This window comes from Schistocerca serialis, chromosome 2 (assembly GCF_023864345.2).
Source record: "Schistocerca serialis cubense isolate TAMUIC-IGC-003099 chromosome 2, iqSchSeri2.2, whole genome shotgun sequence".
Lineage (NCBI taxonomy): Eukaryota > Metazoa > Arthropoda > Insecta > Orthoptera > Acrididae > Schistocerca > Schistocerca serialis.
Window position 1 is genome coordinate 899,869,658 of NC_064639.1, and position 14,702 is coordinate 899,884,359.

The 14,702-nt window shown below is 45.5% G+C and overlaps 1 protein-coding gene across 2 annotated transcripts in view; it reads left to right on the forward strand.

Moving 5' to 3' along the window:
* Positions 1–14,702, forward strand: part of LOC126458236 (phosphatidylcholine:ceramide cholinephosphotransferase 2-like) — a 326,386-nt gene that overhangs the window by 157,076 nt on the left and 154,608 nt on the right. The window contains exon 1 of one of the 2 annotated variants that reach the window (XM_050095136.1): positions 10,534–10,704. The exons of the other annotated variant lie outside the window; for it this stretch is intronic. Within the exon in view, the coding sequence (XP_049951093.1) occupies positions 10,646–10,704 (59 nt within the window). The 5' untranslated portion in view covers positions 10,534–10,645. Of the gene's footprint in view, positions 1–10,533; positions 10,705–14,702 lie in introns of those variants that run through there. 2 annotated transcript variants of the gene reach the window in all.

Genomic DNA, 14,702 nt, shown 5'->3' on the forward strand with positions numbered 1-14,702 from the left:
CAGTAGAGCGATAATGACCTTCTAGCACCTGGAGTAGACATTAATGGTCAGACACTGAATGAAATAATGCGTCTAAAATTCCTTGTGGTCCCGCTGGATAACGAGTTACGTAAAATGGAGTCAGCTCATAGCTAAATTAATCAGGAACGTCAGGCCAGCATGTTTTGCTCTTAGAAGTCACTCCCATTATGTGTTGCCGCCATATTTTCAGTCTCTGTTGTCTTACGAATTTATTTTCTGGAACAAAACATGGACAATAAAGTATTCTTTCAGAAGTTACCCCATAAGAATGTTATGTAAGGTACATAACTGCACGTCTTTAAGAGGTCTCTTGCTGGATACTGGAATTCTTACACTCACTTTCCCAGAATATTTACTCTTAGTGGGTTTAGTTGCTGACAGTAAAAATTGGTTTGTTTCGCTGTGATTTACAGTCTCAATATGAGAGACAAAACTAATGGTCGTATAGATTGTAGTCAGCTCGTAATTAGTGAAGTAGCAACACTCCTCTCACTGCTCTTTCAATCAATGCTGTTTCGTGCATACTATCTGCCCAAAATAAAAGTAAACACACTAAGAGAGTATCATATACACTCTGGCCGTTCTAAATTTTTTACTGGACTCGTCGGTTGTAGTTTTTCCGGCGTCGTGAAGAATGATTTGGTGTTGAATTTCATCAGGAGTGGGCTAACCTTTCCACATGACTAAGCCAAAAAGTGGCAAACAACACAACTTCATCCTCTATTCTGTAATGAAAGGAAGATTAGGGTTTAAGTCCAGTATACGACAAATTCTTAGACACAGTGCAAAAGGTTAGCACAGGGGAAGGAAGTAGACCGCATCATTTATGAGGAAGCACTCCCAACATGTGTACATGTGTATGGCACGCACATTGGTCTACACTTCCCAATAACAAATTGCGGGACGTGAAAGCTCTTCCCTGTGCTTGGATCACTTCCTCCCGAACTCATCGTCCGGAGGAGGTAATTTTAACTAGACTCCGGTTAGGGCACTGTCCTTTTAGCCATTGACATCTTTTAAGTGGCGATCTTCCCCCTCTTTGTCCCCACTGCTCTCAACCAAGGACGGTGAGACACCTTTCACGTCAATGCCCCCATTTTAATCGGCTACGCGCCCGTTTACAGCTGTCACCTTATCTATCTTCCCTTTTAACAAATGACAAGCGCTCAGCCGATCGCGTCCTCGAGTTTATCAGTGTCAGTGAGATGACGTCGGTCATTTGAAGCTCTTTTTGGGGAAAACAACCTAAAACCATAACAAAACAAAACTCTCAACATGCTGCTTAAGCGATTTATGGAAATCATGGAAAACCTAAATCACGAAAGTCAGAAGTTTTGAATCCTCATCCTGCACATCACCTGGTTCTGTTCCTTCACGGTATCCTGCTCGTGTACATCTGAAATGCCTTACAAAACATGACGATGACTGCGGAAATTTCAGGAAGAGACTTTCGGTAGGTGACTAAATTCTGCGGCAGATTTTCATCGTCTGGGACTACTTTCGCTCGATGCTCTACAATGGCCTGAAAAATCTGGGTTCATATGTATTATAGGAGACCAGTCCCGAAGTCCTACAGTCGTCAGGAGAGAGCAGGATGCAGTGATAAGCTTAGAGAACGCCAACAAAACATCATTGACAATAATACACTACTGTCCATTAAAATTGCTACACCACGAACATGACGTGCTACAGATGCGAAATTTAACCGACAGGAAGAAGATCCTGTGATATGTAAATGATTAGCTTTTCAGAGCATTCACACAAGGTAGGCACCGGTGGCGACACCTACAACATGCTGACAGGAGGAAAGTTTCCAACCGATTTCTCATACACAAACAGTAGTTGACCAGAGTTGCCTGGTGAAACGTTGTTGTGATACCTCGTGTAAGGAGGAGAAATGCGTACCATCACGTTTCCGACTTCGATAAAGGTCGGATGGTAACCTATCGCGATTGCGGTTTATCGTATCGTGACATTGCTGCTCGCGTTGGTCGAGTTCCAATGACTGTTAGCAGAATATGGAATCGGTGGGTTCAGGAGGGTAATACAGAACGCCGTGCTGGATCCCAACGGCCTCGTATCCCTAGCAGTCGAGATGACAGGCATCTTATCCGCATGGCTGTAGCGGATAGTGCAGCCACGTCTCGATCCCTGAGTCAACAGATGAGGGCGTTTGCAAGACGACAACCATCTGCACGAGCAGTTCGACGACGTCTGCAGCAGCATGGACTATCAGCTCGGAGACCTTGGCTGCGGTTACCCTTGACGTTGCATCACAGACAGCAGCGCCTGCGATGGTGTACTCAACGTCGAACCTGGGCGCACGAATGGCAAAACATAATTTTTTCGGATGAATGCAGGTTCTGTTTACGGCATCATGATGGTCGCATCCGTGTTTGGCGACATCGCGGTGAATGCACATTGGAAGCGTGTATTCGTCATCGCCATACTGGCGTATCACCCGGCGTGATGGTATGCGGTGCCGTTGGTTACACGTCTCGGTCACCTCTTGTTCGGATTGACGGCACTTTGAACAGTGGACGTTACATTTCAGATGTGTTACGACCCGTGGCTCTACCCTTCATTCGATCCCTGCGAAACCCTACATTTCAGCAGGATAATGCACGACCGCATGTTGCAGGTCCTGTACGGGCCTTTCTGGATACAGAAAATGTTCGACTGCTGCCCTGGCCAGAGCATTCTCCAGATCTCTCGCCAATTGAAAACTTCTGGTCAATGGTGGCCGAGCAACTGGCTCGTCACAATACGCCAGTCACTACTCTTGATGAACTGTGGTATCCCGTTGAAGCTGCATGGGCAGCTGTACCTGTACACGCCATCCAAGCTCTGTTTGACTCAATGCCCAGGCGTACCAAGGCCGTTATTACGGCCAGAGGTGGTTGTTCTGGATACTGATTTCTGAGGACCTATGCACGCAACTTGCTTGAAAATGTAATCACATGTCAGTTCTAGTATAATATATTTGTCCAGTGAATACCCGTTTATCATCTGCATTTCTTCTTGGTGTAGCAATTTTAATGGCCAGTAGTGTACATTTATTAAGCAGTCATACAGGATTGTCTTCCAAAGCACCGCTCATAGCCATAAGAGGGGCCGCTATGCGCTCGACTTGGCAGCTCCACCGGCACAGCGAAGCGTCGCGTGGTCGAGGTTACGCCATGGGACGGCCGTCGACCCGTGAACGCCTACGTCATCCAGCTCTACGTATCGATGTCCAAAGGTGCTCTCGCTCACGTCGAAGATTTGTACTCACGAGTCACACTCCTAGGTCCACCTGAAGTACTCTTTGACTAACAACAGTCAGCTCTCAGCACCCGCTTAGGAGACAGGAGCTGGTAGCATTGGCGTCGGCCTCAGGAAGGCGATGAGCAGCAGCAGGAGCCGTCCCTCTCGAAGGTAGACGATGGGCAGTGTCCTGGTCGTGCGGGTCGTGACTCAAGCAGGGTGACGATCGCCTCCACACCCCATCAACGTTGCTTCGAAAGTTGACAACATCGTCCTTCCAGTCAGACTCGTGGCACCACAGACGACTAAGACAGTTAGGCGTACACAGGGTCGACCTCCATAACCTCCGATCTCACTGGATACCTGCAGCTGACACAAGGGCTGAGACTACGCACCGGGCTGTCGGTAATCAGCGCTCAGCATTCCGAATGTGACATGGCGGTCAAGGGAAGACAGGATTCGGTTACGATTGTGGACGGGGCCGTATCAGTTACTATTGGTTGACTTTAACAGTTAAACACAATTTATTTTACACCAGTGATTCAAGACTAAGCAATAAATACAAAACTACCACACGTTATTAATGAAGGAATAAACTGTGTAAATAATAGTGTTTTCAGTGAGTTACAGTTTAGCATTAAATACAGATACAACAATGTTTAAAAAGCAAGCCACTGTGATATGGCCAGAGGGCCTTACACGCAAGGAATGGCAATAAATTAAGAATTGTTTAAAACTCGCTGCAATTTACAACTTACAGCTATTGAAATATTGAGGTAAATCGCCACAAACATAGCAGAAGGCATCAGACGCTAGGAATGCCAGTAAATAAGGTTTGAAGGCTTATTGCTAAAATACAAATACCAAATTAGAATGTTAAGGCAAGCGATCACAATCACGGCTGAAGGCCTTACACGCTCAGAGGGCAATAATATAAAAAAAATTGAAACCTGCTGCGAAACAGCAAACACAATAGCAACAGTTAATTAAAAAAACAAGCAACTGATCCAGACGGTGCTCCAGGAATCGACCTCTGAGAACGTCCGGCAACCAAAACTTTCGCGAGCGATGAGATAGGCAGCCAAGAGTTGCCTTCACTTCACAAGATGGTAACTCAGACTAGTGGCAGTCTAACGAATGACTAATGATAATCTTGCTGAAGTTACCTGACGTCCGATAAACCAAATGCAACGATGGTACAATACGCCAAAGCCGGAACCGGCGGTCTGCGCTACGTCCCCAGAATACTGTGTTTTGCCGGCCGGAGTGGCCGTGCGGTTCTAGGCGCTACAGTCTCGAACCGCGCGACCGCTACGGTCGCAGGTTCGAATCCTGCCTCGGGCATGGATGTGTGTGATGTCCTTAGTTAGGTTTAAGTAGTTCTAAGCTCTAGGGGACTGATGACCTCAGCAGTTAAGTCCCATAGTGCTCAGAGCCATTTGAACCAATACTGTGTTTAGAGCGCCCGGAACGAGAAAGGAACCAACACCACCAGGATAGAAGAATCACCAAACGGCCTAAAATCAAGAAAGCTGTCAAAACTACACGCCTTACCGGGCAGCAGCGGCAAGGCGAGGAAACGTACACTGCCTTTACGTACACTAACCCCCAGGCCAGGTAAATGGGGCGGCCACCAGCGAAGAAAAATTACCGCTGGTTGAACTTAACAAATTGTAACAAGTTGAACGTAGGAAATAGTAATTAGAAGGCGAGGAAAGCTAATCAGATCCGCGTTCCCCAAGCACTCCACTCGCTGCTCTTCGCCTCAGCGACACTACGAGCAGCAACACGAACCCAAGTCACTGGAGAATCGCGAGATATCACAGTGGTGGAGGTTTCTCTACTTGGACTGAAATGCGCTCATCTTAAAACTCGCTGGATCCGGTTTACGACGAGGTCGTGCACTCTCGTCACCGCAGCCCTTCCATCCGGCAGTCCATGCCTGCTGCCAGTGGTCCCGACGTGTTTTGGCACTGCGCGGACCTGGCTCCTCTTGAGTACCCGACCGAACTGGCACACTCACATGACCCGGAAAAACAACGAGTCGCCCAAAAGATAGGGCAACAGTTACTGCATATCGATATCCGCCACTGCTGCCACTAGCGGACAGGCAGCGCTTGCGAAACCGAGTGGCGCCAGTCAACACGAGAAGAAGACAAAGAACCGCAACCATGCCAACTAAACGATACCGTCTGGTCTGCAACAGAGGGCGGAAACCTACCAACAGCACCAACGCGAGCCGCAGCACGGCTCACCTATATTTGTTAAGAATGGTGGGGTATTTACGTTGGCACTTATCACACGCTCTGCGGTGGGGATGGCAATGACATCATGTGTCCTGGTTTTTCCTCGCTGTCAGTTTTCCTACTGGCTTTAGACTATCGTGACTTCACCTTCCAGGGGCTCTTTTCTGCTGCTTCGGCACATGAATACTTAATGTTGCGTTGCCTCCTTACGACTGTTTTGTCATCAGAGTATGACTGGCCGGACGAAGTGGCCGTGCGGTTCTAGGCGCTGCAGTCTGGAACCGCGAGACCACTACGGTCGCAGGTTCGAATCCTGCCTCGGGCATGGATGTGCGTGATGTCCTTAGGATAGTTAGGGTTAACTAGTTCTAAGTTCTAGGGGACTAATGACCTCAGAAGTTGAGTCCCATAGTGCTCAGAGCCATTTGAACCATTTTTTTAGAGTACGACTGTATCTCACGGCTTTCATGTCATTATGCTTCGCTTGCAGACTTACGCTCTCGATCGTTCTTCTGTGCTGCGACAGTTTCCGTGTTTGCCGCAACTCGCTCAGAATTTCCTCCTAGCAGACAGTCTATTGGTCACTGACGCAGGCTGTTTGGCTCCTGGAAGCTGCCACGGTTGAATTTGGACGAATTTTTAGTGTCCGCTGGGGATAGGGACCTACTATCCCCCGACTGGTAACATCATGTAGAAGAGCAGAGAAGATGATACACTGCAACACGAGGGCACAAAACTACAGTATTCGTGGAAACATTTTGAGCATCCGAGAAGACTGTTGTGGATAACACATAGGAAAAGCAGACTGCAGACTGATTCAGTGGAAGAGTCTTCAAGAAGTGTAACCTACTGACGAAAGAAATAATTTAGAAATCTGTCATTTTTCAGTATTGCTCCTTAGTCTGAGACCCTTACCAGATAGCACTGACACAGCAAATAGAAGAGATTCAAAAGAAACAAGTGCGATTCGTCACATGTTCGTTTAGCAAGCTTTCTCCTTCACATCTCTCGCGAAAACGCCAGACAGAGATTCGAGCATTTGCAACTGGAACAGGGTGGGAGAGTGGGCGTTGGTGACAGAGATACACAAAGTACCCTCCGTCACGCACCGTAAGGTGGCTTGCGAATGTAAATGTGTAGAGATCCAAAAGGGAGTAGATAAAGCGCACAGCTTCATGCCGGGCTCCTTGACTTCCAGAAGACACTGGATGCTATTCTGGTGCCGACACGATGTAGGGCGTCTTGTGGAGAATAGATGTAGATATAAATCTTTCCTGTGTATGTAATTTTCACTCATTGATTCCTACAGCAGAGCTGGACGATCCTAGATTTTCTAATCTTTGCGCTGTGGACACACAGAGCAGTCTTCACAAAAGGCGATATGCAGAATTGTAACAGCTTATAGTACTGCACTACGTACAGCTGCAGTCACGAGGCACTTGAACCAGTTTGTGTACAAAATCCACACACAATTGATGTCCCACCAATAATTCTACAAAATCACAATGTACGCTTTAGTGACTCATCGTTATTTTGTAACGTGAATAATAATAAGAAGTTGTCTCGTTGTATATTTTCCAACACTTGTCTTTAGGAACGGCTGAAGTCTTCCAGCGGTAGGCTCAATTTCTTCAGGATCTGAAAGTAGTTCATCCGGGTCTTCGTCTCGAAATGTCTGAGAACACTAATGCCATTTTGACATCGTCGATTTATTACTAACTCCTTGTTTCAACACCAGCAACATTTGACATCAAGTTCAAACATAATTCCACATGAGCTGGCACTTATTTTCAAGGCCTTATTAGAATAATTAATTAGCAATTTCCTTTTGCTTTCAGAACCAACTTCTAATTTATTGCAGTGATTGTGATTGCGCGAATAACAACTCCAAACAGTCTACAAGTCAGATATATACGAGACCGCGCCGAAAAATAATGCCTCCGAATTTTTTAATTCTATTTTATACATCGTTGAGGCATTAAATGTAATGCATGTTAGTCAATTGATTATTCTCGGCCATAATGGCTATGTTTGTGAAATGTGACTGTGTGGGATACTTAATTATTTCTAATTTCTGCTACCAGTCACTTTTATTTTATGTTTAATCTAAGATAATATAACGCGTTTCGAACATGTTCTGTTCATGTTCAGGCGTTTATACATGCATACATACATACATACAGAGAAATGTTACTTAAAAATAAACAGTCTTAAACCAGATTAATCTAGAACTCTTTGTATAGACAGGTTTTGTTGAATTTTATATCAAGACATGTTTTAAGTAACTTTAATGTAATGTTTCTGTGTGTACGGGCTCCGAATTGTAGCGTGTACTCTGGCAGTGTGTAACGTAACTGTATCGGTGCGTCAGAAACAACGTGCTGTAATCCCTTAGAAAAATGAAAGCACGAATTCCAAGAGTTCGTCCACAGATAACCTTCTCCTTCACCATGAGAATGCCAGATCGCACACCAGCGGCACTCCGACATGTGCAACGAACCGACGCCTTGGATTCACTGTCACCGATCGTCCTCCACACAGTTCAGACTTGGCCCCCATCCGAGTTTCATCTGTTTCCAAAGCCTCGAGGACTTCACTTGAATAGTGAATGCTTTATTTGAAAATGTTCACGAGTTTTCAAACAAAAAATTCGGAGGTATTACTTTTCAGCACGCCCTCATATATCGAAGTATTTTCAGTAAATTTTTTTTTTATATCATGAATGAAAAACTGATTTCATGTAATAGTATATTACATTAAAACATATTTTTAGTTTATGCACTATTGTTTACTTTTATTTAATCTCAAAGGGTGATTACATTTTTGGAATCCGTCATACTCAAATATTATCATGATTTATAAAACGTGCACTGAAATAGCAAAGCAGGACAAAAGTAATGGAAAAATCAGTGTTAGCAAAAACTGAAGATCGCGGGAATTCGACGTAAAGTGGTATCGAACGATTCATCTACTTAGAATTCGATATCTAACGAGTTAGTTTATAAGAATAAGACTTTTCTTCCAGCTCTGTTCTAGGAATCAATGAGTGTAAATGATTTACATATGAATAACCCTTCGGATGTTGTAAGTAGTAGTACATCATGTCAGTATTTCCTGAGGTTACTATCTTGATTTAAGGAAACACCTCATTCATTACGTAAAGTATATTTTGGCGTAAAGGTCATACGGTACACAGATGTTGAGATGATGAAAACCAGTCGTGTCTAGTGATAAAGTATTATTTATGAAACTGCGTAAACAGAGAAATTCGTTACGGCGACTGTGACGGTTCGGTATCACTTTCAAGAAAATATATTTATTGTGAAAACACGCGCTCTTAGGTAGGTCTTTATCATTGTTTGCTTTTTCGATGTGCTAGCAGCGGACGTGTTTCTGAAAGAAATTGTGGACTTGGGTTCCGCCGATATGTGTTGTTGCTGTTGTGGTCTTCAGTCAGACTGGTTTTAATGCATCTCTAAATGCTCCCGTGCGAGCCTCTTCATCTCCGAGTAACTACTGAAAGCTACATCCTCCTGAATCTGCTTACTGTATTCGTCTCGTTGTCTCCCTCTACGGTTTTACCCCCATGCTTCCCTCCAGTACTAAATTGGTCATCCTTCGATGCCTCAGAATATCTCCTACCAACTGATCCCTTCTTCTAGCCATGTTGTACCACAAACTTCTTTTCTCTCCAGTTCTATTCAGTACTTCCTCAATACTTGCGTGATTGACCCATCTAATCTTCTGTATCACCACATTTCAAAAGCTTGTGTTTCCGTTTTTACTATACTGTTTATCGTCTGTGTTTCACTTCCATACATGGCTACACTCCATACAAATACTTCAAAATGGACTACTTACCATTATCTTCGTTTTGCTTTTGTCGACGTTCATATTATACGCTCCTTTCAAGGCACTGTCCATTCCGTTCAATTGCTCTTCCAAGTCCTTTGCTGTCTCTGATAGAATTATAATGTCATCGGCCAACCTCAAAGTTTTTTTTTTTTCTGCTTCCCCTTGGAAGGGGAATTTTTCTTCTGTTTCCTTTACTGCTTGTCCAATATAGAGATCGATTAACACACGAGATAGGCCCGAACCCTGTCTCACTCCCTTTTCAACCACTGCTTTCCTTTCATGGCCCTAGATTCCTATAACTGCCATCTGGTTTCTGTACAAGTTGTAAATAGTTTGTCGCTGCCTATATTTTACCCCTACTGCCCTTATAATTTCAAAGAGAGTATTCGAGTGAACATTGCCAAAAGCTTTCCCCTAGGTCTACAAATGCTGTAAACGTAGAATTGCCTTTCCTTAAACTGTCTTCTCCCGAGAAGCCATAGAGTCATTGTTGCCTCACGTCTTATTACATTTCTCCGGAATCTAAAGTGATCTTCACCGAAGTCGGCTTGTACCAGTTTTTCCGATCTTTCGTAAAGAACCACGTGTGAACTGCGGAAGTCTTTTCATGTCACTTTTCTTGCCCCTTCCCCCCCCCCTCCCCCCCCCCAAAAAAAAAGACATGAGAAGATTTCTTCGCCGGAAATGTAGCATAAGAATGTTTTTGAGTTTACAAAATAAACGGAAGCCAATCCCAAATTAGTTTGCTCATTTACAAACCTCATACTCGTTATCTAAAGGACGCTGTTTATCTCCGATCCAATTATGTAAACAGTGTGTTTTCGTCGAGTGGCCTGCGTAGGGGCTGAAGTTGCCCTTTGCGTGGGCAGACTGTGAGCGCAGTTCCTAATTGCGTCCTCGATGACAGAGTGAGCGAGGGAGGATGACAAAGGGGTAAGGGCTGGCCGCCTGGCGGTTTCTAAAAAGGGAGCCGGAGAGCTTTCATTGAGGTAACGCGCCTGGGGGAAGCGCGGCAGGTGCACGAGCAACAGGTACGGCCGCGCCCCGCGCATGCGCAGGCACGGCAGCGGAGTCGGTGGTGGGGGCACCCCCACCCCCTGCGCCCTAGGTCACGAGCAGGCGCGGTCGCGTCCGCGGCCTGCCCAGCCAGTAGTGTGGGCGCTGTGATGCGGTGCGGGTCGCGGTCGGCTAGTGCCGGAGACGCGGTGGCCGAGGCGTAGCAGCAGGCAGCGTCAGAGCTGGCGGCGGCACAGCAGCCGCCGGGCGGCGCGGGCGCCATGAAACTGCAGCTGATCGTCGTCGAGACGGGCGAGCGGTGGCGGCGCGCGCTCCTCAGGTAACTACTGATTGTCGCCGCGGAGCGCAGCGCAGCAGGGTCGTCCGGGCTGGGCGAGGGCGAGTGCGTGACCGCCTCGGCCGGCCGTGGCGTGGCGTGCGGGCCGACCGGCACGCGCTTATCGACCGCGCCGAACACGCCCCGGGGTCGCGGCGCCGGCGCCGGGACGGTGCTACAGCCACAGTCAGTGCCTCAGCACCGGCTCCCGCGAATTTCTGTCCGTACAACACAGACTGCGATATCACCCAAGTTTAAAGTAGCAGCGGGCATTCAGCGAAAGCAAAAGAAAAAAGGCAGCTCAACTTAATAATACGACAGTGTGTAACAGGTTAAAATGAAGAAGTATGACAGCGCCACCACGGCGAGAGGACCACGCGATTCTGACTGATCGCTATGTCATCCTCTGCCGAATGGCGTCATTCGGATACGGTGCGCGCAGAGAATGTCGAAAAACCTCAGTTGACAGAAATGTGTTCCTAAGATCTTTCGAAAACCATCGTAGATATTTCTGAGAATAGGTTTCCGGTTCAAATCTGCGAATTAACCCCTGTGTTATGTCACTCGTGTAGAAAGTGTGGAGATAAAATAAATTTAATAGGACTTCGAAGTAACTATTTCCTCGTCGTTATTACTACCTTCACTCAATCCGGAAATGGAACATAATTAGCCTTATCACTGTGTCATAGAACGCTACCCACACTGTTTACGCGAGTTATAGCAATTTGCGGAGTAAAGATACGGAACTAACTGCTGAAACACAGGAAAAACAGTGCTTTTGGAATATTTCGTAGGTAATTTATCATTTCCATCCCTCTCCTGTGTCAGTATGTGACTTGATTTCAAGTCTGAGTGACAGAAATTTCATTTTCGTGTATTGCACTAATTATCTGAGAACACGAATTACTTCTATCATCAGATGACACGTAATAATAAAGTGTCCGTACGCTCTGTACTTTCGCACTGTAAATGCATCTTCGGGGTGTCATTGTGTATCATTACCGCGTTACGACTATCCCTGTAAGGTATATTAACGTATTTATTTTTTTTCACTTCCGGCCGTAATTTTAGCGCTCTTTGCGGTTTTTCAACGTTGTATATAAGCCAATAGTCATCTACTGGAGATAATGCAAATTGTGTGTGGCTAAGGCAAGTAAATAAATAGGTGAATCATAACGCTGAATTTCTATACTCTCTGTTCTCCAAAGGGCACTAAAACTAAAAAGCGCAACAATATTCAGGGGATCATGGATCGAAATACGAGTGCGAAGACAGTGACAAAACAGAATTTTAACGCGTGAATTTTGTTGTGGCCAATATGGTGGTCTTCATTCTGTGGATGAATCGGAACATCTCTCCGTACCATTCAAGCATTCGGATCGTTATGTTATTTGCATAGCGCATCTGCATCATGCGCAGGATACCTTTATCGTAGATTATATGCTGACATATGGCAAAGAATCCGGAGGTTTGTAACTGCATGCTTAAGCTATATGAAAGTACGGCTTCCATTATTGTTGCGAGTATTGAATACAACATATGGTACACGCCCCCCCCCTTCCCCCATACAAAGTCTGGCACATACTGTATTGGCTTTTACTTTCACTGTGGTAGGGTTGCTTAGGAAATACTCGCGCCTCCTGCGAAGCCAAAGTTCTCCTCGAACAGCAAAATGTCGCACTGTGCGTGCAAACGCTATGCTAGTAATAGTAAACGCTTCAATCTTGCTTCTCGCATGGTTCTTCTCTGACTGCCATCTGCTACCAAAAATGTATTTTTCAGCTCCTTCGATCGGCCATTAATGTTCTAGCAGAAGGTGAAGTATCAGTTCTTCACGACCACTCTGATGTATCCGGAATGTTTCCTAGGCACATTCCAGGGGTTCACGTTGCGACAACGCAGGTCTCCTGACGAGCAGTACCCCAGCGCGGTCGGTTCATTGTCCTCGCAGCTTTCACTCCCAGACCCGACAAAGGGGAGGTTTCTCTGTTGTCCGTATACTTTCTCGTTTGTCCTTGCTCTGGGTCGCGTCAGACGCCAGGAGCCAAAAAACAGCGTAAAAAGAGGCCCGTTGTCAAGAGCAGAAGAATACTTCGTGTGGAAATAAAAGATCTCTGGATTCATTTAGGAACTAACGTTTCTCTTGGATGTTTTGAAATATTTTGGATTTTTTTGCAGAATAAGATGGCAAAAAATCTCGTAATCAAGAGAAACGTTGAACATCATTACACGAACTTTGTCTTAAAATGTTGTGCAGAAGTTAGTTTTTCGTAAATTTTTGCTAAAATGATTATTTCATTAAACTGGCGGATTCTTGAATCTTACTTTTCACTGCCCTTTCAGGTACTGTTTGTAAAAATTTGCTTATTTACAATCCCATCGTGCCTTCCGTCAGCGCCAATAGTGCCACGTGTTTACTCGTTGTTTAAGGGTTAAGTATCTTGTTTATTACATAGATCAGTTTACTAGTCATCATCCTGCGCGTCGCTATACTTTTTAGGTAACTAACTCACTTGTTTCCGTGAGTGTGAAATAGGATTGTCTTCTCGTCTTAGAAATTCTGAACCATCTTTTTTTTTTCTTTTTCTCCCTCTCTCCCTTACAAATCAGTACATGGCTGCAGAACCGAAACCGGTAATTTCGGTTAAATAAATAGGAGTATTACCGTAGCCGAAGAATTCACTTTTCGCTGATAGAGGCGTGTAATCAGTTTTATTTATATTATGAGTATATTGACATTGTTAATATCTATGTTATTGATACTGTCAGTATTATTGAGACACCTATTCACTTTCAAAAATCAGGGCAGCAAAGACGATAGTTGTTTCATTTCGCAGTTTTGAATATTGCTGTACGCCACCCTTTTGCATCACATGCTTGCATAGAAAATAAGAAAAAGAAATGTTAAATGCTGATTCCCCATTGTTCAAGCTGTACTTTCTTTTATCTTCATAGGCTCTACCGGAAATGTTCAACAGAATGCAAAGCACGTACCTGTTTCAGAATTTTAACTATGTTTACTTGGAAGGCAGCATACGTGCTTCACATATCTCAAGCGTAAATATCCACCCACTTAGTATGTTATTTTAATTGCGACTGCGAACGTGGCCGGCAAACTAGGACTACACATATGGAGTAGTGAAGAGGTCACAGATGCTTAACAGCGAAAGCGGTGGCATTTATTCTCCCTGGTTCCTGCACTGATAAAAACATGTTTTGTTTTTATCTTAGAGTGGGGTATATCTGCAAACGCCAAGTACTTCCAGTATTTACTGGTGAATTCCGCGCATAACCAGTTGGTCTAGTGCCCCTGTTAATAGGCCGCCTGCTGACGTAGGCGTCGGCGGCGGATTCAAAGGCAGAGACGAGGAAGGAAGGGGGGATAGAGAAGAGGGGGAGGGGGGGAGGTGGCAGGGAGAGACAAGGGGCGCGGCCCGTCGGCGAACCGCCGTGGACCGCCGAGGCTGGCCGAGATGGCGGTGACGTCACAGCTACGTCAGAGTTCACTCCCACCCACCGTGATCGATAAGGTCGGTCGCCTTCCAACGCCGCTCCTCTTTTTCCATTTCACCCTCGATCCTCCCCTCTCTACTATTCTCGTCTCTCTCTCTCTCTCTCTCTCCCCCTCCCCCCCCCCCTCTCTCTCGTACTCTCCCGAGAGTAGGTGAGGGAGGACCGAGAACAGAATGAGTGGGATGGGACAGCAGCATTCGATAGGCTGCGCAGGTATTCGCCCCAAATCTCGTGGACACATTATTGGTGTCCTCGTAATAGCATAGCGTTACCTAGTGTCAAGAGAACAGATAATTACTACAAACTGTTGGCTTTGCTGTTTGAATGAAACAGTTATTACTTTTTTTTAAATCAGTTCCGACTGCTGTGTTTTCGCTGTACTAGCAGGCAAATAATTAACATACCCATCGCTGATTAGTCAGACTACACAGATGGTGTCAAGCTAATGCTCATTAAGAAATGGGCATTTACATCTTCCGCGTATATGG